General features: G+C 39.2%; 2 protein-coding genes across 2 annotated transcripts; one reads left to right on the top strand and one right to left on the bottom strand.

The window, feature by feature from the left end:
- Nucleotides 1–1,677: 1,677 nt before the first annotated feature.
- Nucleotides 1,678–5,240, bottom strand: LOC108699817 (EKC/KEOPS complex subunit GON7). The gene is made up of 2 exons (XM_018232413.2): nt 4,998–5,240; nt 1,678–2,893 (listed from the first exon to the last, which is right to left on the bottom strand). Exons 1-2 carry the CDS (start codon nt 5,188–5,190, stop codon nt 2,793–2,795), a joined length of 294 nt encoding a protein of 97 aa, XP_018087902.1. The 5' UTR covers nt 5,191–5,240; the 3' UTR covers nt 1,678–2,792.
- Nucleotides 5,241–5,492: 252 nt separating this feature from the next.
- Nucleotides 5,493–18,545, top strand: taf6l.S (TATA-box binding protein associated factor 6 like S homeolog). Its single transcript, NM_001092247.1, is given in 11 exon segments — nt 5,493–5,564; nt 7,716–7,869; nt 11,039–11,125; nt 11,768–11,918; nt 11,995–12,045; nt 12,125–12,219; nt 15,642–15,716; nt 15,830–16,047; nt 16,385–16,517; nt 17,298–17,426; nt 17,569–18,545. Coding segments are annotated over 10 exon segments (1,725 nt in total). The 5' UTR covers nt 5,493–5,564; nt 7,716–7,722; the 3' UTR covers nt 18,208–18,545.
- Nucleotides 18,546–20,955: the final 2,410 nt, after the last annotated feature.

The raw sequence follows: 20,955 nt of genomic DNA, 5'->3' as shown, positions 1-20,955 counted from the left end.
TGGGTGCACCCTAGAGATTGTAGCTGTGAACATATGCTGTTGCAGTCATATGAGGAAAGACGAGTGATTCTTCTTGGGTCACAGTTGACTATATACAATGAGGTTTGTTGAAATCTTGTATAGAGTATCTTATGTTAAACAATGTAGGAAACAGCTTTTTAGTGGCATAACCACAGGGCCGCCATCAAGGGGGGATAAATGTCCCGGGCATGAAGGGGGGCCCCGGCAGTGCTGCACTTTTGAAAGAGCCGGGCCCCCCTTGCAAGCGCCGAAGATTTGTGGCAATTTTCGAACAGCCGAAATGTGGAAGTGCTGAAAAGCCGAAGTGGTGAAAAGACCCAAAGCCACGAAAATAGCCGAAGTACCGAAAGGAGCCGAAGTTGAAGTCCTGAAGCCACAAGTTCAATTCTGTGAACACCAATTTGTGTTTTGTTTTTTTTTTTTTAATCCCCTGGCCACCAATGTATTATTTTAATATTCTATAGGCCCCTGCCACCAATGTGTTTTTTAAAAAATATTTTTTGGGGCCCCAATTTTTTTAACTTGTAAGGGGGGTCCTGGCACTAATGATTTTTAAAAATAATATTCTTTGGGGCCCCAATTTTTTTTAACTTGTAAGGGGGGCCCTGGCACCAATGCTTTTTAAAGGAGAAGAAAAGGCTAAAATTACGTTTTATCAGAAAGGTATATAAAATACACCAGTAAACCCTCAAAGTAATGCTGCTCTGAGTCCTCTGTCAAAAGAAACACAGCATTTCTTTCCTTTTATTGTGTATACGTGGGCTTCTGTATCAGACTTCCTGTTTTCAGCATAAACCCCAGGGCAGGGCTTGAGCATGCTCATTTTGCTCCTCTCCCCCTCCCTCCTCCCATCTCTGCTGTAATCTGAGCTCAGAGCTGTGAGCAGGGAGAGACTCAGGCAGGAAGTGATGTCACACCAAGCTTATATGGCAGCTTCTATCCTAAACAAACAGAGACAGTGTCTAGAGCTTTTTACTCAGGTATGATAAAGCATTCTGCAGAATAAATATAGCGTTCTAGCTTGCACTATTGTGGCTAATCTGTAAAACAACTTATGTGGGGCTTTGGCGCAAATGTTTTTTTTTTTTAACTTATAAGGGGGCCCTGACCATCAATAGCTTTTATAACGTGTGTGTGTGTGTGGGGGGGGGGTTACTTTTTTAGCACTCATGTTTGTGTGGTCTTTTAACTGTGATATGGAGTAGGCGGGATCTGGGGTGGGGCTTGGGTGCCAGAAAATTTTGTTGTACGGGGCCCCCGTGATTTCTAATGGCGGCCCTGCATAACCAGACGTTATACCACCTTAAGAAGAAAATGTGTTTTGCAAGCATATGCCTAAATGGACATTTCCTGAAAATACCAACTGGCCTCTCTATAATTTGCTCCTCCCCCCAAAAAATTGCTGTGTCTGCTGTACCTACTATTATGCACCGGCTGCTCACAGTGTCCCTGTCCCTACGTAAGACTGTTCTGACAACTCCAAAGCATATTAATTATTTTCCCTGGACTCAGAACATAATATTAAACAGTTTATTTGGATTTGCTCCATAAAAGGTAAAAAGGCAGCAAAACCCTACTGCTCTTGTGTTTATTTAATACATAGTTTCCCCCAAGGCCATGAGAAAAAGTTTGGAATCTTAAGAATTAAAAAAAAAATAGATTCACAAAAAAAGTTTATTTCGTATATAAAATAAGTCTTCTTAATTTGTGTGCTTTACAGAGATAAATAACATCCATACTAGAAACAGGTGGAAATCTCAGTGAATCAATTTGTATAATTAACCTGATTGGAGGTGTCCACAAAACAATACTATGTACTAATAAACCAAACAAAAAAAAGCCACGGTCGGTGGCGAAACAGCTGTCGAGGCTCAGTGTCTGCATGGAGTGAGGTGGGATTCCGCTGTGCATGTGGTGACCTGTGGTACGCAAGCAATCCGTTTGGAAAACACAGTACGATCCGTGTAGAGAGTGTGACAAGACCCGGTGTAAGGATAACAGAACACTGCATATGGTCTGTATGAACAATTTTTTTTTGGGTTTGAATGACAACCGGGACCTCAGGACCGCTGCTTGGCATTTATTGGTGACTATTGCAAGTTTGCAACTGCCCAAGCGGCTATTATAATTAGTCGCTCCTGTCACTCAAATTGGGCGCTGTACTGCAGTCAACTGGGTCCATACCAGAATCCCGACCCTTTACACACCGGTTCCGCTCTTGGTCCATACCTATAGGACCCACGGCTTTTGTGTATACCTAAGCACAGGATTCACCCACTTCATTCACTGGAATAATTACAAATAGACTTGCGCACACCTGTCCCCTTGATTACCGGACTCCAGGACTTACAGGGTTACATATCGTATGTATAAAGGCTGACGAGCCATTTCATACAAATATATTTTGTTACGACATTGATATCCCGGAGCCCCACAAAATTTGGATATTTAGACGGTAGGGATCCCTACACCCCATGCAGCGCTGCTACTTTAGTATGTTTTAAATGTTTTTAATTGCTTTTGGCGTGGTGGTTAATAAACATTGCCTTTTATCTTAAATAACTTTCTCATATGGTTACATACTTTATCCCAATCTATGGGAGCCTAGTATTGGAGGAGAAGTCCCTTTTTTTTTATCTTTACAGAGATAACATACATACCAGAAACAAAGTTTAAGTTTCAGTCCACGTGAGAACATACAGTATAAAGAAGTATCTGCGTTATTTAAAAATACCCAGATAGGACCAAAATAAAGTTGACGTAAATCCCATTCAATCCTGTATTTTGTTTCTTTTAGTGGGAGGTCCATTACTGCTTATTCCATTCTCAGAAAAATCTTTTTCATCTGTATCTTCTTCATCCTCCTCTTCACCTAATAAAGAGTAGCAGTTTAATTACAATACACAAAAGCCATGAAGAACTTGCAAAATGTATCCTTATAAATGGTGCTCAGTGATGTCATTTGGATCAAGTTAATTTCTGAATCTATTAGAATAATGTTTCCCCACCATTAAAAAACAAGGCTATGAGAAGTGAACTCGATGTCCTGTGAGACACTACACAAAAACTGAACTGAAGAAGTCACTCGGATGAGTGGTGAAAGTTTAAGAAAAACTCTAATGGGCAGATTTATCAAAGGTAGTATTTCGAATTTTTGTGAAATAATTTTTTAACTCTAATAAATTCGAATATATTCACAACTCGAATGGGAGGCTATTTAATAAAAATTCAAACATCTAATATTTGATTGCTTAGTCCTGACCCGAATATTCAATTCAAATTTGAATAGAGTTTTCCTTCAGTCAGCAAGGCAATTAACATCTTCAAATGGTTCAACGGGCCTCCATTGACTTGTACATGAACTCGGCAGGTTTTAGGTGGAGAATATCCAAATTAGAACAATTTGCAAGGTCAAGGTGTGATAAATCTCACATTTGAATTTGGAGCAGGGCCGGATTTAGCCATAGATTTTAGCCATATTCATTTTTAGGGTTTAGTTCTCCTTTAAAACTCCGACCAGAAAAAAAAATGGACTTTTTAGTTACTGAGGGATATTAAGTGCTATTGTAATATCGTTAGAGTTCCACAAAGCTAATGTAAAGATTAATTGTGCACATCAAAATTAAAAAAAGTCCACAGTATAAATCCTGACTGGCACTTGGTCATAGGCAGTAAAAAACTACCATACACACAATTTTTAACAGCACAATCCCCTATGTTGTGAAACAATGGAAGAGTGGGGGCTTTTGAGGTGACCAAAACTCAAGGTGCACTTTGCTCCTTGCCAGAACAGGCAATTTCTACTTATTTTATGCTTCAGTATTTTCTAGGGATGCACCGAATCCAGGATTCGGTTCGGGATTCAGCATATGCAAATTAAAGGCGGGGAGTGAATTCGTGTGACTTTGTCACAAAACAAGGAAGTAAAAAAAATTTCCCCTTCCCACCCCAAATTTGCATATGCAAATTAGGATTCGGATTCTGTTCATGAAGTGTTCGGCCGAATCCAAAATAGTGGATTTGGTGCATCCCTAGTATTTTCATATTTAAAGAGGTGGTTCACCTTAATGTTAAGTTTTAATATGTTATAGAATGGCCAATTCTAAGCAACTTTTCAATTGGTCTTCATTATTTATTTTTCATAATTTTTTTAATTATTTGCCTTCTTCTTCTGACTCTTTCCTGTTCTCAAATGACTGACCCCATCTAAAAAAAAACAAATGCCCTGTAAGCCTACAAATTATTATTACTGCTACATTCGGTTACTTATCTTTCTAGTCAGTCCCTCTCCTATTCATATCGGAGTCTTTTGTTCAAACTTTTCAATTGGTCTTCATTATTTATTTTTCATCGTTTTTTTGAATTATTTGCCTTCTTAATCAGACTCTTTCCTGTTCTCAAGTAACTGACCCCATCTTAAAAAAAACAAATGCCCTGTAAGCCTACAAATTATTATTACTGCTACATTCGGTTACTTATTTTTCTAGTCAGGCCCTCTCCTATTCATATCTGAGTATTTTATTCAAATCAATGCATGGTTGCTAGGGTCATTTGGACCCTAGCAACCAAATGGCTGACTGCTAATTGGAGAGCTGCTGAATAAAAAAACTATATAACTCAAAAACAATGATAAAAGATGAAAGGCAATTACATCACTCTCTACATCATACTAAAAGTTAACTCAAAGGTGAACAACCCCTAAATTTAATTTAGATTTTGCCCAGAATTTTGTGGCAGTTCAGTTCCTGCTCCAGAGTCTTCTCACCATTTTGCAGAGGTATTATCGTGCTGGTAATGTGCAGGGTGAAGTAACTGCTTAAATGGCTTAGACAGACGACTTGTTGTTTTGACAGGTCTTTTAAAAAAATACACACACCCGGCAGAAAAAACACACACACACACACACACACACACACACACACACACACACACACACACACACACACACACCACCCCCCCCCCCCCCCAGAACAGACCTGCAGACTCCTGATCTCCAGCTGCCAGTGCCCCCTCTCCTTTCTCTTGCAGCACCAGCTCAGTCAATACGGCGGACACTTCTCCTTTAAGCTGCTCCAGGCCATTCGCCAGTCCCTTCAATGTCCGCTCACATCTCACCTGAAACGGACGGCTACTCCCGTCTCTGTTACTCAGTTCAGCGCTCAGTTCCATCACCAGCGTAGTCAGGTACACCCACTGAGAACTAGACCAATCACAAGTGGCCGTGAAGTAGCGTCATCACTCTGCGACAGATACGCGCAGACACAGGATGTTTTCATAGCATACATTGACAAATTGCAGACGGCCTTAGAACACTGATACGCAACAGCCATGGCAATAAACAGAACTACCTTAGCAGCAGGAATTATATATAAAAAAAGATTCCGCTTTTCATCTAGCGGGAATTGTACTCAGGTCACGTGCCTGTGAAGGAAGGGGCGGGGCAAAACAGGAAGCGGCAGCAGAGAGGGTATAGGAAAGAAGGGATGATGGACTGGATATTGGTTTCCGCGTAGGCTGTCATGAGAGACTCGCATCAAAAACGCGTAATTATATTGATATTGAGGTGGTCGGGATAAATAGATGTTTGTAGTGAATTGCTGGGTTACCGTCACAAAAATAAAGGGTCCTCTGGGGTCTCTCTTCCATTTGGGGGAGCCATATTTATTAGGCATTTAGGCTGAATTATAAAGAGTGTGCAGATCATTTACTGTGTCTGTTCCATAAGCGAATATTGTTTCCCTGGAGGCTGCTGTGTTTGAGAGAAATGCAAGAAACTGGGGTTCAGCGGTAGTGGGTGAACATACTGATGATCTTTATATGGAAATGAAAGGAAAAATGATCTTATCCGCCTACCAGCGTATGAAATGCTCAAACAGCTGTTTATAGGACAGGGTCACATGTTGCGTTTTTAAGAATGTACAGTCGAGCGTAGATAAGCACAACATGATGCCCTAGTGTAAATAATAGAACACACACACTATGGCAATTCCCACAGGGCGCTTGCGAGCCAACATCCGCCACAAGACGCCAGTATTTGCGTTTTTTAGCAAAAGGAAATAATATTGAACTCTGTGGTATCCGCAGGTTGGGAAATACACTTAGCTGAAATACGCTGCGTATTTTCAACATGGCGGCCAAACTCTTGTGAGATGGAATTCACATATACGAATTTACGGCGTTGTATGTTGGTGACGTAATTACATTGTGTATTGACAAGCACTATATTATGCATGTAAATTGATTTCCACTTGGCTTTTATTCACAAAACTTTACTAAGTGAGGGGAATTATGGGGAATGAAAAAAAAACAGAAATGCATGTTATTATTAACATGTATTTATATAGCGCCAACATATTGCGTAGCATGTTGAGAAAAGAAAACTACAGACCAAAAAATGCATATTATCATGCATGTGTTTCATCGGCTTATTTACGTTCGTTTTTTTAAAAACGCAACCTTGCCCTTACACATTCATGGTAACTCTCACCAGCTGAACAGAAATAACTAGATTTACAAAGTTCCATTCATTATTTCATCATTATTTCATTTAAATAAGTATCTATTCTGCAAATCCTGAAGTTGGCGCATCCATAATATAAATTCCACTCATGTTTTCGATGTTGGAAAAAAAAAGTTTATATATGTATTAGGGATGCAGCGAATCCACTATTTTGGATTCAGCCGAATCCTAAACGAAATATTCTGCCGAATTCCGAATCCTAATTTGCTTAGCAAATTAGGGGTGGGAATGGGAAAACATTTTTTACTTCCTTGTTTTGTGACCCGCCCCTAATTTTTGCATATGCAAATTAGAATTTGGATTCGGTTCGGCTGGGCAGAAGGAATCGGCTGAATCCAAATTAGTAGATTTGCTGCATACCGGCCAAATACAAATCCTGCTGAAAAAGGCCGAATCCTGGATTTGGTGCATCCCTAATATGTATACCGATGATGTATACTTACTGATGCATGCGGTTTACATCATTTTCATGGGAATAATGATGGAAGCTTCTTGTGACATTTCTATAAAATCTTTATATGGCTATAATTACATCCCATTGATCCACTATAACTCAGACTAAATCAAACTAGTATAGATGTGGCTTTATCATTAGGTGATGCTTTGAGCACAAAAAAGTAATACTTTAAAGGGGAACTCCAGCTTCCAAACCAACATTTAAGGCCCACATAACACAGAAACCCCTAATATAACCATCACAGTTATTGGTTTCTTCAAAAAGTAGGAATAATTGCCATTTTCTATGCTGGAATCCAGCTGGCAGGGAAGGAGGGACTAAACACTGATGTTACAAATTGTAACAACTTCTCCACAGCTTACAAACAGCATGCAGGAACTACATAACCCACAATGCATTGCACTGTGATGTTCCATTCCTTATTGAAATCACGTGTGCAGGGAATTGTGGGATTTGGAGGATGCAGGCTGAGGACAGCTGGCTGCTGATACAAAGTAACAATAGTCAGCCAGCTCAGCAAAGTAGTCAGACAGATCAGCAGGAGAGCAGGGGGCTAGGCTTAGGGGACTGTTCCAAACCATTAAAAATCATGAAAAGTCTTCATATTTTTTAATTGATGTATATTGAAAAGTTGCTTGAAATTATTTTTACTTTTCAAAAAGCTTAAGTTATGTTTGTGTGGAGTTCCCCTTTAAAGGGCTCATTGTTTTTCCTTAGTTCAGAAATGTCTCACACGGAAGACCGAAGGTATGTTGAACTCTGTCAGGATTCAGTACGTTTAACAGCAGAAAGTGTGGGTCTGGATATCACAGATGAGGTCGCTGCATTACTCGCTGAAGATGTATGCTACAGACTCCGGGAGCTTACCCAGGTATCCTATATAGTAACACTTTTACCTTTCCATAGCAACTTTAAGGGCATAGACACACATATCTACTAGTAGCAGCTACAAAATGCCCTGCCATAGACAATACTGAGAATTGCTTCTGCTAAAACAGATGTAGTGTCTTAGTAAAGCCAATTATTTATTTTGTAGTCGTGACAAGTAGCTGGTACTAGTAGCTCTAGTGTGTTTTCACCCTAAAGATTTTCCTGACATTGCCCATATAGTGAGTTTACAACCCATCAGAAATTGTGAGTACACTACCATGTATGTTCCATTATCTGTGTATTTAGTGAGGCTGAGGAAGGAATGCTAAATTCATCCTTTGCTAAAATTATATTTTGCAACTAAAGATGTTACTTGTTTAACCCCCCCTCCCCAAAAAAAAAAATCCTACATTACTCCAAAAGAGCTAATCAGTTATTTGGATGATTTAGTTTAATTAGATTACACAATTTTTACTGCAATTTTCTTCTTGTTGAAGAAGCTGATTCAGGTGTCAAAATGCAAACTCTTATGTTTTGGCATCTAAATCCACTACTGTTGCTATTGCTACAGCTTGTTACAATCCCATACTTTATTTTGCCAATTTTGTAGACACTTTGCAGGGCATGCAGGTCTGGACTGGCATTCCAGATACACAGAGGCCCAAATAGCCCTCCACAGACCTGTGTTCCACATTCAAATGTAAAAAGAGTTGGGGTGAAACTCAAGCATGAAAAAAATCCCTGGGGTGCCAAATAAGGGCTGTGATTGGCTATTGCTAGTCCCTATGTGGACTGGCTCTAGGAGGCTCTACTTGACAGTACACCTAGTTTTTATGCAAACAAAACTTGGCTCCAAGCCTGGAATTAAAAAAAAATAAGCACCTGCTATGAGGCCACAGGGAGCAACATCCAGGGGGTTGGAGAACAACATGTCACTCACAAGCGACTGGTTGGAGATCACTGGTCTATAATATTTTACAGCAGCCCCTCTGTCATTGGCCAGAATCCACAGATTGTCTGTCTGGGCCTATGGGCATGTGATATGCCCTGGTGCTGAAACGGTCAGATTTGAGCTTTATATTACATTAAATAAATTTTATGAATTACAGTATTTGTTTCCTTTCGTTAAAGAGCATTGTAGCCTTACAACAATAGTGTAACAGGTGTAAAGCAGCTCAGGGGGATCACCAACTGTGGCAGCTGTTATAATTGATACACTTGTTGCTGATATTCTGATGTTGATAAATGTATCAACTACTGTAGCAAATTGTAACCATTCAGAATCTGCACCTGAAGCTGCCAGACTGAAACACCACAGGGAGAAACATTAAGGGGGTGATTTATCAATGTTCGAATTAGAAATCTTGCCAAGATTCAAATGTTTTTGTTTTGTTTTTTTTGCACTAAACCTCATACATTTGAATTGTATATTCAAAAAAGAATGTTTAGTATTTATTAAGCTCAAATGTAAAACTTTGGCATATAAAAGCTTGCGACTTCATGTAGAAGTCAATAGGAGATGTCCTATAGTCAAGATTTTCAAGGTTTTAGATCAGGCATGTCCAAAGTCGGGCCCGGGGGCAAAATGTGGCCCGTTTTCAAATTACACCGGCACTCAGCCTCCATCATGAAATTAATAATAATGCGGCCCCCCAGCACAGTGCAATCAGGAATCGTGTAGCAGTAATATTTGGGCACATTAGTGAAATGATCTGCCACTTGGTCTATACTGCTGCCTGTGTGCTGGCATGTAGTGACGCGCTGCTCTCGCATACGTCTTCGTTTACTGTACTGACACATCAGTACGTCTCTTGCACCTTCAGCCCTAAAGAAGTACGTGAGAGTGGCGCGTCACTTAGTGCCAGTACGTGTATATTGCTAACACCTTCAGCACACAGGCAGCAGTATAGACCAAGTGGCAGATCATTTAACTAATGTGCCCAAATATTACTGCTTTGGCTACGCAATTCCTTGTCTAAATGAGTTAAATGATGTTAATGGCTCAAAGAATGTCAGGCTGAATGGTCGACCCCCACAAATTTGCACCTCACCAAATCTGGCCTAAAAAAAAAACTTCTAAACTCAAAATCCTAGGTATTATTTTTCCATGCTTGAATTGAATTTCTTATATTTGGATTTTTTAATAAGTAAGCAAACATTCAAGTTTATTTATATTGTGAGTTTAGTCAAAAATAAAACATTGAAAGCAACTGAAAAAAAAAATGTTTTTGTTTCTGAAAACAACTGAACTGAAAAAAGTGTTTGGAAGGTAAACAGCCCCTTTAATGGGGATATAAACAGAGACATGTTTGCTAATTAAAGAAAATGTAATTCTAAACAAGCTTTTAATATACATTAAACATTTCAGCTGTTTTATGGTTAGTAAATGTTATGGTTAGTAAATGCTGTTGAAAATAGTCTCTAGCTGCCCCTTGCTATTTTCTTACCTAGTGTTTTTGACCATTGAAAGAATCTATTTTGAGGTTTGTCACCTCAGACTATAATCTGAGCCCCTGTTTTCTTCATATATCATAAAACATTGCCTTAAAGAGCCGGGGCCAAAGATTGATTCGTGACGAAAAGCTCCCTTGTTTATTTTAAACTGTTATATGTTAGAAGATTTTTTTGTATAATGTATTTATTGAAGTTTCAAAACATGATAAGTCGCAGTTTTCGATATGTATCGATGATTACAATACCGAATAAGACAAAGTAACACAATTCTATAGATATTAAAAGTAACAGTGTAAAATATTGAAACTGGATAAACCAATAAAAAAGAACGACTTCTTTAGGGATGCACCAAATCCACTATTTTAGAAATTGGCCGAATCCTTTGGAAAAGATTTGGCCGAATCCTGAACCGAATCCAACCCCTAATTCGCATACGTAAATTAGGGAATCATGGACGGCAAAGCAGACCGCAAGCTGTATGCACGGTTAAAACATTTTTTACTTCCTTGTATGTGTGACGAAAAATCATGTGATTTTTTTTTTGGATTTGGATTAGGTTCAGCCAGGCACTTGGATTTGGCTGAATTCAAATCCTGTTGAAAAAGGCGGAATCTTGGCCAAATCCTGAACTGAATACTGGATTTGGTGCATCCCTACTCTTCTTGGACTTATGGCCAATTATTTTAGAAGATTCCTATACCTTATGTGTCTTTCAGTTCAGTGCACAGGGTCTTAGACATTCAAGGAGGCGCAGACTGACAGTGGAGGATTTCAACCGCGCTTTGAGGTGGAGCAATGTAGAGGTAAGTGTGATTATTGGCAAGTAAATAAGAGGATTGAGACCTCTCTAAAGAAAAGATTTTTCATTGGCCAACCCAAATGACATAAACTAACCTAGATGGCAGGTCACATTCAAAAAGAAAATATATCACCCTTTTGCCCTAAGAGCATTCAGTTGGACACTATATATATATATATATATATATATATATATATATATATATATATATATATATATATATATATATATATATATATATATATATATATATATAAATATACATTTATTTTACACAAATATACCTGATTCCACTCAAAAGTAAGATAAAGCCAATGAGCCATTTCCAAGATCTCTTAGGGTTGGGGCAGATTCGGGGAGATTTAGTCGCTTGGCGACTAATCGCCTCTTCTGCGGGGCGTCAATCTCCCCGAACTGCCTTTCATCTGCCTTCCGTCTGCTTGAATGAAGAATCGCCTGCGCTAATGCACTCGTGGCGCTTCGATTTCCGAAGTTGCCTCACGGGGAAACTTCGGGTGACTTCAGAAATCGAAGCGCCGCAAGTGCATTAGTGCAGGAGATTCTTCATTCAAGCAGACAGAAGGCAGTTCGGGGAGATTGTTTACGTGTTTACGTCACTGTACATTACAAACTGTCTCTCTCACAGGCGGTATGTGGTCATGGATCTTCAGATGCAGTGACTTACCGCAGTATTAAAGACGGAGATTGCCACTACACTGAGGACAGAGAAATCAACCTGGTGGAACTGGCACTAGCAACAAATATCCCCAAAGGCACACCAGAGACTGCTGTACGAGGTAGGAAAATATTCTGAAATACATGAAACCTATTTGTTTACTGAGTACATTCTTAGCAGTGTTATTTCTCCTGCAGTTCATGTCTCGTATTTGGATGGAAAGGGGAACTTGGAACATCAGGGAACAGGTAACATTTTTTCCAGATTTACTCTGCTTATTTATGCTCTTTGTCACATCAACTAGACATTTTCTTTGTCAACTTACAGTTCCTGCAGCAGTCTCACTCCTGACAGATGACCTGCTTAAGTATTACCAGCGTGTCACACGAGCTGTGCTAGGGGACGACCCACACCTCATGAAGGTAATTACTTAACTGCCACCATTTTAGACACCTGTCTATTATATTTACAGTTATGTTAAAAAAATAGCAGTGTGTTTAAAAAAGTGAATAAAGCTCAAAATCCTCATAATAGCTTTTATTTCCATACACACAAATGCATTGGACATTATTTTCCAAATCAAAACATGAAGAAAAATTTTTCAGATTTGTATTATTCCAACTTTTGGCACCTGTTACATTCCACAATTCTTCTGCATTTCTTGGTTTTGCCTCAGAAACAAAATTTTTGATGTCACTCCACAAGTTTTCTATTGGATTAAGGTCCAGGGATTGGGCTGGTCACTCCATAACATCAATCTTGTTGGTCTGGAAACAAGATGTTGCTCATTTACTGGTGTGTTTGGGGTCGTTGTCTTGTTGAAACCCCCATTTAAAGGGCATTTCCTCTTTTGATGAATTGCAACTGATCCATGATCCCTGGTATGTGATAAATAGACCCAACACCATAGTATGAGAAACATCCCCATATCATGATGCTTGTGCCACCATGTTTCTCTGTCTTCTCATTGTACTGTGGCTTGAATTCAGTGTTTGGGGGTTAACAAACTGTTTGTGGCCCCTAGACCCAAAAAGAACAATCTTGCTTTCATCTTGCTTTCTTTGGCAAATTGTAACCTGCACAGCAAGTTTTTTTTTTTTTTTTTAAACAATGGGAGTTTGCGGGGGCTTCTTGCCGATAGCTTGGCTTCTTGTCCATTTTCTTCCACATCTTTCAGGTTTTGGTTGCCATTTTAAATAGGGATGCACCGAATCCACTATTTTGTATTTGGCCGAACCCCCTAATCATTTGCGAAAGATTCGGCCAAATACCGAACCAAATACTAATTTGCATATGCAAATTAAGGGTGGGAAGGTGAAGACATTTTTACTACCTTGTTTTGTGACAGTCACGTGATTTTCCCCACCCGCCTCTAATTTGCATATGCAAATTAGGATAATTCCGGCCGGACAGAAGGATTCGGACAATCCGAATCCTGCTGAAAAAGGCTGATGGCCAAATCCCGAACCGAATCCTGGATTCAGTGCATCCCTAATTTTAAAGCGTTTGAGATCATTTTAGCTGAGCAGTGTATCATTTTCTGCACTTCTTTATATGTTTTCACCTCTCCAATCAACTTTTTAATCAAAGCACGCTGTTCTGAACAATGTCTGGAACAACCTATTTTACTCAGATTTCAGGGAGAAATGCACTATAACCAGCATTGCTGCCTTCCTTTCTCAAATAATGGCCGTAATTGACACCTGTTTTTTCACAGAATGAATGACCTGACTAACTGAACTCTACACTGCTATTATTTGGAACAAGCTATTATTTTGAGCTGTATGTTCCAGCATGAAGAACCAGAAGTGAGGTCAGTGCCTGTTTCACATAGGGAAATGCAAGCGCTTTGAACATATGGCCACAGAGCAGTAGAGAATATATAAGTGCTTAACAAATACCAAAATAATATGGCAAAAAAAGTATAAACAATGATATAAATACAACATGGCAACAAGTTCCTAGAGAACATAGTATATGGTAACCATAGTGTCCTCAGCAGGTCACTGTATTTATATCATTGTTTATACTTTCTTTTGCCATGTTATTTTGGTACTTGTTAAGCATTTCTGTTTTCTCTACTGTTCTGTGGTCATATGTGTAAAGGGCTTGCATTCCCCTATGTGACACAAGCACTAACGTCACTTCCGGTGACATGACTTACGGTTCTTCATGCTGGAACACGCAGCTCTTGATTTTAGTGCCCTGGGATAACAGCACAAAGGGTATTTATACTTTAGGTCATTATTGTACAATTGCCTGCATTTTTTCAGTCCCCTGATGAAGACCCCCTCTACGTTGGGTTTTTGATATTTAATTCTAACAAAGTACTGTTTTTTTCTGTTTGAGTGCCCTTCTACTACTTTATTTTATGATCTTACAGGTGACCCCAGCAGTGAGCACCTCAGTAAGGGGCACATTAAAGTGGACCTGTCACCCAGACATAAAAATCTGAATAATAAAAGTCCTTTTGAAATTAAACATGAAATCAAATTTAAATTTTTGAGTGTTCATAGCTGTTTAAAAATCATTTAAAAATCTCCGCTGTCAATTAAATATTGCCTGCCCCTCCTCTTTGCCTTAGGCAAACAATTACTTTCACTTTTCATTCAGCACTACCTAGATGTCACTGCTCTCCCCACATTCCCCCGTTCTCTTAATTTAATTGTGTAGCCAGTACATGGGGATAGACATCAGGTCCCCCATTCTGGTGCACAAACAAGATTCTGATATGATGCAAGGCTTGTCTTAAAGGAACAGTTCAGTGTGAAAATAAAAACTGGATAAATGCATAGGCTGTGCAAAATAAAAAATGTTTCTAATATAGTTAGTTAGCCAAAAATGTAATATATAAAGGCTGGAGTGAACAGATGTCTAATAAAACAGCCAGAATCCAACTTCCTGCTTTTCAGCTCTATAACTCAGAGTTAGTCAGCGACTTGAAGGGGGGCCACATGGTACATTTCTGTTCAGTGAGTTTGTAATTGACCCTCAGCATTCAGCTCAGATTCAAAAGCAACAGATATGACCCATGTGGCCCCCCTCATGTCTCTGATTGGTTACTGCCTGATAACCAGGGTAACCAGTCAGTGTAAACCAAGAGAGCTGAAAAGCAGGAAGTAGTGTTCTGATTGACACGTTATACATGAAATCACTCCAGCCTTTATACATTACATTTTTGGCTAACTAACTGTATTAGAAACATTTTTTATTTTGCACAGCCTATTTACCCAGTTTTTATTTTTACACTGAACAATTCCTTTAATAACAGTGTCCACAAAATTGCTCCTGTCTGGTTGCTATAATTATGACTGAATTAAGACTGAAGAAAACAAGATTCAACTATTTTATATTGTGTAATTATAGTTCACTTTGCTTGACTAATTTGATAAAATAGGATTTTTAATATATTTTTTGTGGTGATGGGTCCCCTTTAACTAAAGGGTGAATTGTGATTTTTTTTGGTGAAAAAAATCATTGACAAAATGACAATTCGCAGCAAATTTGCCAATTTACTAATAGGCGAAGAAGGCAATTTGCTGGTGAAAAAGCTCAGCACTAGTGAAATTTTTTGCCGCTTCGCTAGGTGAATTTTCGCTCTGGTGAATGATTGTTAATCCGCAAGTTTATCAAAGTGTAAACTTTCCAATACGTTACCCCTTTTTGTCAAAGTCTACTTCACCTAGTTCTACCAGTTATATAGGAGTGCACCACCAAATACTTTTGCTTATCTGACTATTAGACAAGGCAAAATATTTACAGGAAAAGCAACTAAATAAAATGATTGAAATGCACTTCTCACAAGGAAATATTTATACATCCGTTCTGATCTTTGTGATTTTAGGTTGCCCTTCAAGATTTACAGACAAATTCAAAGATCGCTGCCCTTTTACCGTACTTTGTTTATGTTGTAAGTGGGGTAAGTACTGAATCAATATGTCCCATAATTTTAGCAGATCTGTAGTGTCACTTTTGATGTTTATTTTGGCAATGTCATACTCACAATCCTATCTTTTCTTACCTTGGACTCAGGTGAAATCTGTTAGTCATGATCTGGAACAGCTAAGTCGCCTCTTACAGTTGGTGCGCTCTCTACTTTGGAACCCCTTTCTGTACCTGGGTCATTATGGCTGCAGTCTTATGCAGAGTGTCCTTTACTGTGTCACAGAGCCCCTTGCTGCCTCCATTAATCCACTCAATGACCACTGGACCCTGCGAGACTATGGGGCTGGTCTTCTAAGCCTTATTTGGTGAGGTCACAAAGATTTTGTATTTATTTTTTTACAAACAGGGCTTTTTTTTGTGATCAGGGCACCATTAATAAGAGATGGTGCTCTATGTTGTCTATATTGAGATTGTTCAAATTATTCTTTTGAATTGTTCATTAACTTTTATCTATAACTATGGTCACTAATGCTAACAACTAGGGGTTATTGTGGATGACTGGATAGTATGGCTGTTACCATAGCTACCACTGTGAGTGGTAGCTGCTAGGACTGCTAAGGACTTTAACTGTTAATTAACAATGACTTCGTTTATATTACATTGAGGAGGAAGATGAGTAAAAACTTTCTTTTTTCATCCCAGGACCCATCAGGATTTAGCTGGTTCAATGTATCCACAAATATTGCAGTCTCTACAGAAAGTGCTTGGAGACCCAGTTCGCCCTCTTTGTTCTCATTATGGAGCTGTAGTGGGACTGCATGCCTTAGGATGGAAGGTAACCTTCAATGGAGATGTGCTGGCCACTTAGTGATATATTATATATATATATTTATATATAAGATTATTCAAGAAGGACCTGCACTCCATATTCTCAATTATCAAGTGTTTATTATCACATCACTGTGCAGCCAACGTTTCGGCCCCCATTGGGGCATTTATCATGATCCTTATATGAAATTCTGACCAAGCACCCTTAAACAAGGGAAAGTTGTGCTCACCACTAGTTTTTAAAACCATTAGGCGGGGGTGCAGCGAGACTGTGACCACAAAATACATATAGACAATTACAAGAGTCCTCAGCACTCAACCCATTATCAATATAAATGTCTCTGTCTTAAATATATTGATAATGGGTTGAGTGCTGAGGACTCTTGTAATTGTCTACACACACACACACACACACACACACACACACACACACACACACACACACACTCTCTCTATGATCAGCGGAAAGTATTAAAACGTAACATTTATTGTTGCTTGATAAAATACATATGCAAACAATATAATATCACTGATGTCACCAGAGATTCTAACAGTGTGACGCAAGAGACATCATTCTATCTGAGACTTCAGTAGTGCGGTAACTCTATGTGTACTGTGGCCATTTTCTTGGTTTGCTAAACAAATGCATATTCAAACTGTCCTAATGACCATTTAATGTCTCCTTAACTGGCTATGATATCAACACATCGCACACGCACCAGGAGTAAAAAAAAATAAAAATATATATATATTTATCATAGCAGAAATCCATTGTGCTTTCTTCTAGTCAGTGGAGCAAATCTTGTATCCTCTCCTTCCTACCTATTGGGCAGGGTTGCAGACTGTGTTGGATGATCATTCCATGTCTAATGCACAAGTCAAAGCAGATGGACATAAGGTGTATGGAGCTATTCTAGTAAGTAAAGGGAACACTGGTAATTTTTAATGTAACTGGCACAATAAAGGCGATGTGCAGAATATGAACAATTTAGGTAAAATATAGAACTAATATTGGGGAAAGATATTATTTTTCTGAAGCTATGTGTTAATCTCCAAAGGTTGCAGTGGAACGTCTCCTCAAGATGAAAGCTCGCTCCTCTGATTTAACCTCATCTGCCATGCCTTCTTTACCCCACGCTTCAATCTGCTCACCCCCCTCGGTATCCTTACTAGAGATGTACAGTGAACTGTACTGCTTCTTTGGAGACAGTCTAGCTGTGCGCTTTGGAACTGGTGGAAACCAATCACATCATGGTGGGGCACCACAGAACATACAGGAATCCAAAAAAGAATGTACTGGGGATGGGACAAGAAAGATGCCTCAACTCACTGCCCATGGAGAAGATGAAGCAGTTACTGTGGGAAAACAGTGTCAGCGCCCCCCTCAAACGCAGATTTCTGTTGCATCTAGACCTAGAGGGACATCCAGACAGGGGCAGAGAACACAAGGCATAAGAGAGGCTTTCCAAAGGAGCAGGCTGACACCTCGTGGAACACCGCGTTTTACTTTCTTAATAGGAGGAAGACAAGCTGGAAGAGGTGGAGGAGGACGCAGGTTTCAAAGTGTCTTCCAATTGCATACAGGTCCTGCAGCTACAGCTTCTCGCTATGCCCAAAAATTGCCCATGATAGGAAGAGTTGCCAGAGCTGGACGCAGGGTAGCACAAGCAGAACTTTCACTCTATCTGCCACTGTAGTTTGGATCGCTGTCTAACTTTAAAACGTTCGGCTGAGTGCTAAATTTAATATTGACAGGGTCAAAGATTGGTTTAAACCTACTGCACCCTATAGAAATCAGTGTCTGCTATTGTGCCCGACAGAAACTGGCATGGAAACCGTTGCAAAGGACCATGCCAATATGTTGCGCATAGCTATATATCACTGTGTACACACTCACGTCTGCAATTTATTTTCTGTTTAACTCTACTGGTATACAATGTTCTGTAATTTGATTGTCGAAAAATATAAAGGACAAATGTTTTTGTAAAGACTGGAGAACTGGTTGCAATTTGATTAAGTAAATTTTTCAGATCTGTTTTCCTTGCTTTATTCTATTAGTTTTCATTTTGTTGCTTTCAACATCAGTATGGATAAAACTGCAATGTGTCAACTTTGAGAATGATAGTTTTCGATTGGACTTACTGTAGTTGTATACGTTTACAGGAAATTTTGGTGAAAAAGAAAATTACACTTTTCTCAAAGAGTCTGGCATTGGACACATGCCCTTGTTTGTGTGGAGACAGCGCTATCACAGCTTCGTGAAATAAGTAGTATGGAAAAAATAGAAATAATATAGTGTAGTATTTTTGCACTTTTTTAAAATTGGTTAGCCCACTTTCCAAATATTCAGTCAAATAAGGTTTCGTACACTCCACATTCCGGTGTCACATTCAAAAGTTACGATATGATCACCACGTGTAGTTTAAAAAAACTTACAAAGGTTTAAAGGAGAAGGAAAGCTACGGAAGCATTTTATTGCCAATAGATTAGCTGCAATAGTGCAAGCTAGAATGCTATATTTATTCTGTAGAATGTTTTACCATACCTGAGTAAAAAGCTCTAGAAACTCTCTGTTTGTTTAGTATAGGAGCTGCAGTATTAATGTGGTGTGACATCACTTCCTGCCTGAGTCTCTCCCTGCTCTGGGCTCAGATTACAGTAGAGAAGGGAGGGGAGGGGGGAGAGGAGCAAACTGAGCATGCTCTTGCCCAGGGCAATGAGGTTTAAGCTGAAGGCAGGAAGTCTGATACAGAAGCCCATGAGTACACAATAGAAGGAAAGAAATGTGGTGTTTCTTTTGACAGGGGACTCAGAGCAACATTACTTTGGGGTTTTACTGGTATATTTAGATGGACCTTTCTGATAAGGCTAACTTAGTTTTAACCTTTCCTTCTCCTTTAAAGATGTGCCTTTCAGGGTGTCTTTGATCCTAATCGGCACTCCAATCGTGCAATGCTTAAATATTATGACCAGAATAGTACGTGTTCTTATCCTGAGGACACAAGTGAAATATACAGCGTCATCATTTGACAAAGGGAGTGTTACTACATCTTTGCTCCTGGAGGAGGAAGAGGACAGGCTGTGTTTGTGTGCACTCGGCTCTCCCTTTATTCTGCAACCCGGGACAACGAAGTTAATACAGCAAAGACGTAGTAACTTTGTCAAATGATGACGCTGCATATTTCACTTGTGTCCTCAGGATAAGAACACGTACTATTCTGGTCATAATATTATTTCTATTTTTTCCATATTACTTATTTCCCAAAGCTGTGATAGTGCTGTCTCCACACAAACTGAAAGGAATCTTTAGGAATCTTAGGAGCCGGCAATTAAAGGGAAACTTCAGGATTCTTGGGGTAAATTGATTGATTGACTTTTGAATTTATTGTACATGCCCTTGCTTGTCCAATAGATAGTACAGGGGTCGACCTTTGACCTTGAGGGGTATCATTGCAGGGACCTCCGAGCAGTGAGCCATACAAGAAATTTGACAATTGGTTTTCATTTTTTATTATTTAAAGTTATTTAAATAACTCTCCAGTTTGTATTTAAAGCAATCTGGTTGCTAGGGTCCAACTTACTCTAACAACCATGCATTGATTTGAATAAAAGACTGGAATATGAATAGGAGACGAGCTAGAAAGATGAGAGAGAAAAATTAGCAATAACAATAATTTTGTAGTCTTACAGAGCATTTGCTTTTTAGATGGGGTCAGCAACGCCCATTTAAAAGCTGGAAAGAGTCAGAAGAAAAATGCAAATAATTATAAAACGGGATATAACTGAGTTCTTGACCATTATTCTGGATGATCAATTTATAACTGAAATGAGTGTTCTTTCTTCCTTTCCTAATGTTAGTAAATGTGCAGATATTGATGTTCTATCTTCATGGAAGGCTGAAATGTCTATCCACATCTTCCAAGATGTATGTTGTTGTACCACATGGCCAGCTCTTGCAGCAGAAAGTCTTGCCTTATACACACACACTTGTTCATGTCTTGGATAACAGAGCTAGAAAGTTTTTTCTAGCCCTAATGTACCAAGCCTGTGTCTCCCAATGCTTGTTGGGTAATGTAGTTTTTGTTTAACAATTTGCCAACTGCCAAGTTTAATCTAAGACTACAATACCCAGCATGCAAAGGGACTGAATTGCGAAGAAGTCAGGAGTTATCAGATTTTGGGCTCTCTACCACAGTCTCCTGTCACGCTTAAACATTCTTGTGTTTTCCGGTGACTTTCCTCAATTTTAGACAAATTTGGGGCAAACATCTGCTGGCCACCAAAATGTCTAGAGGTTGAGCTGTTTTACCAATATTTATTGATATTGTATATGTATGGGGCCCCTATACCTCCTGGGCCCCCTCTGTAGTTATGCCCCTGGTAGCTGGCGAATCTGTCCCATTTTGCTTCATGAAAAAAATCAGCAAAACAGTGGAAATTTGAAA

Source organism: Xenopus laevis, chromosome 8S (genome assembly GCF_017654675.1).
Source record: "Xenopus laevis strain J_2021 chromosome 8S, Xenopus_laevis_v10.1, whole genome shotgun sequence".
Taxonomy (NCBI): domain Eukaryota; kingdom Metazoa; phylum Chordata; class Amphibia; order Anura; family Pipidae; genus Xenopus; species Xenopus laevis.
Note: the sequence above shows the minus strand (reverse complement) of the source record. Positions and strands in the feature narration are given on the sequence as shown.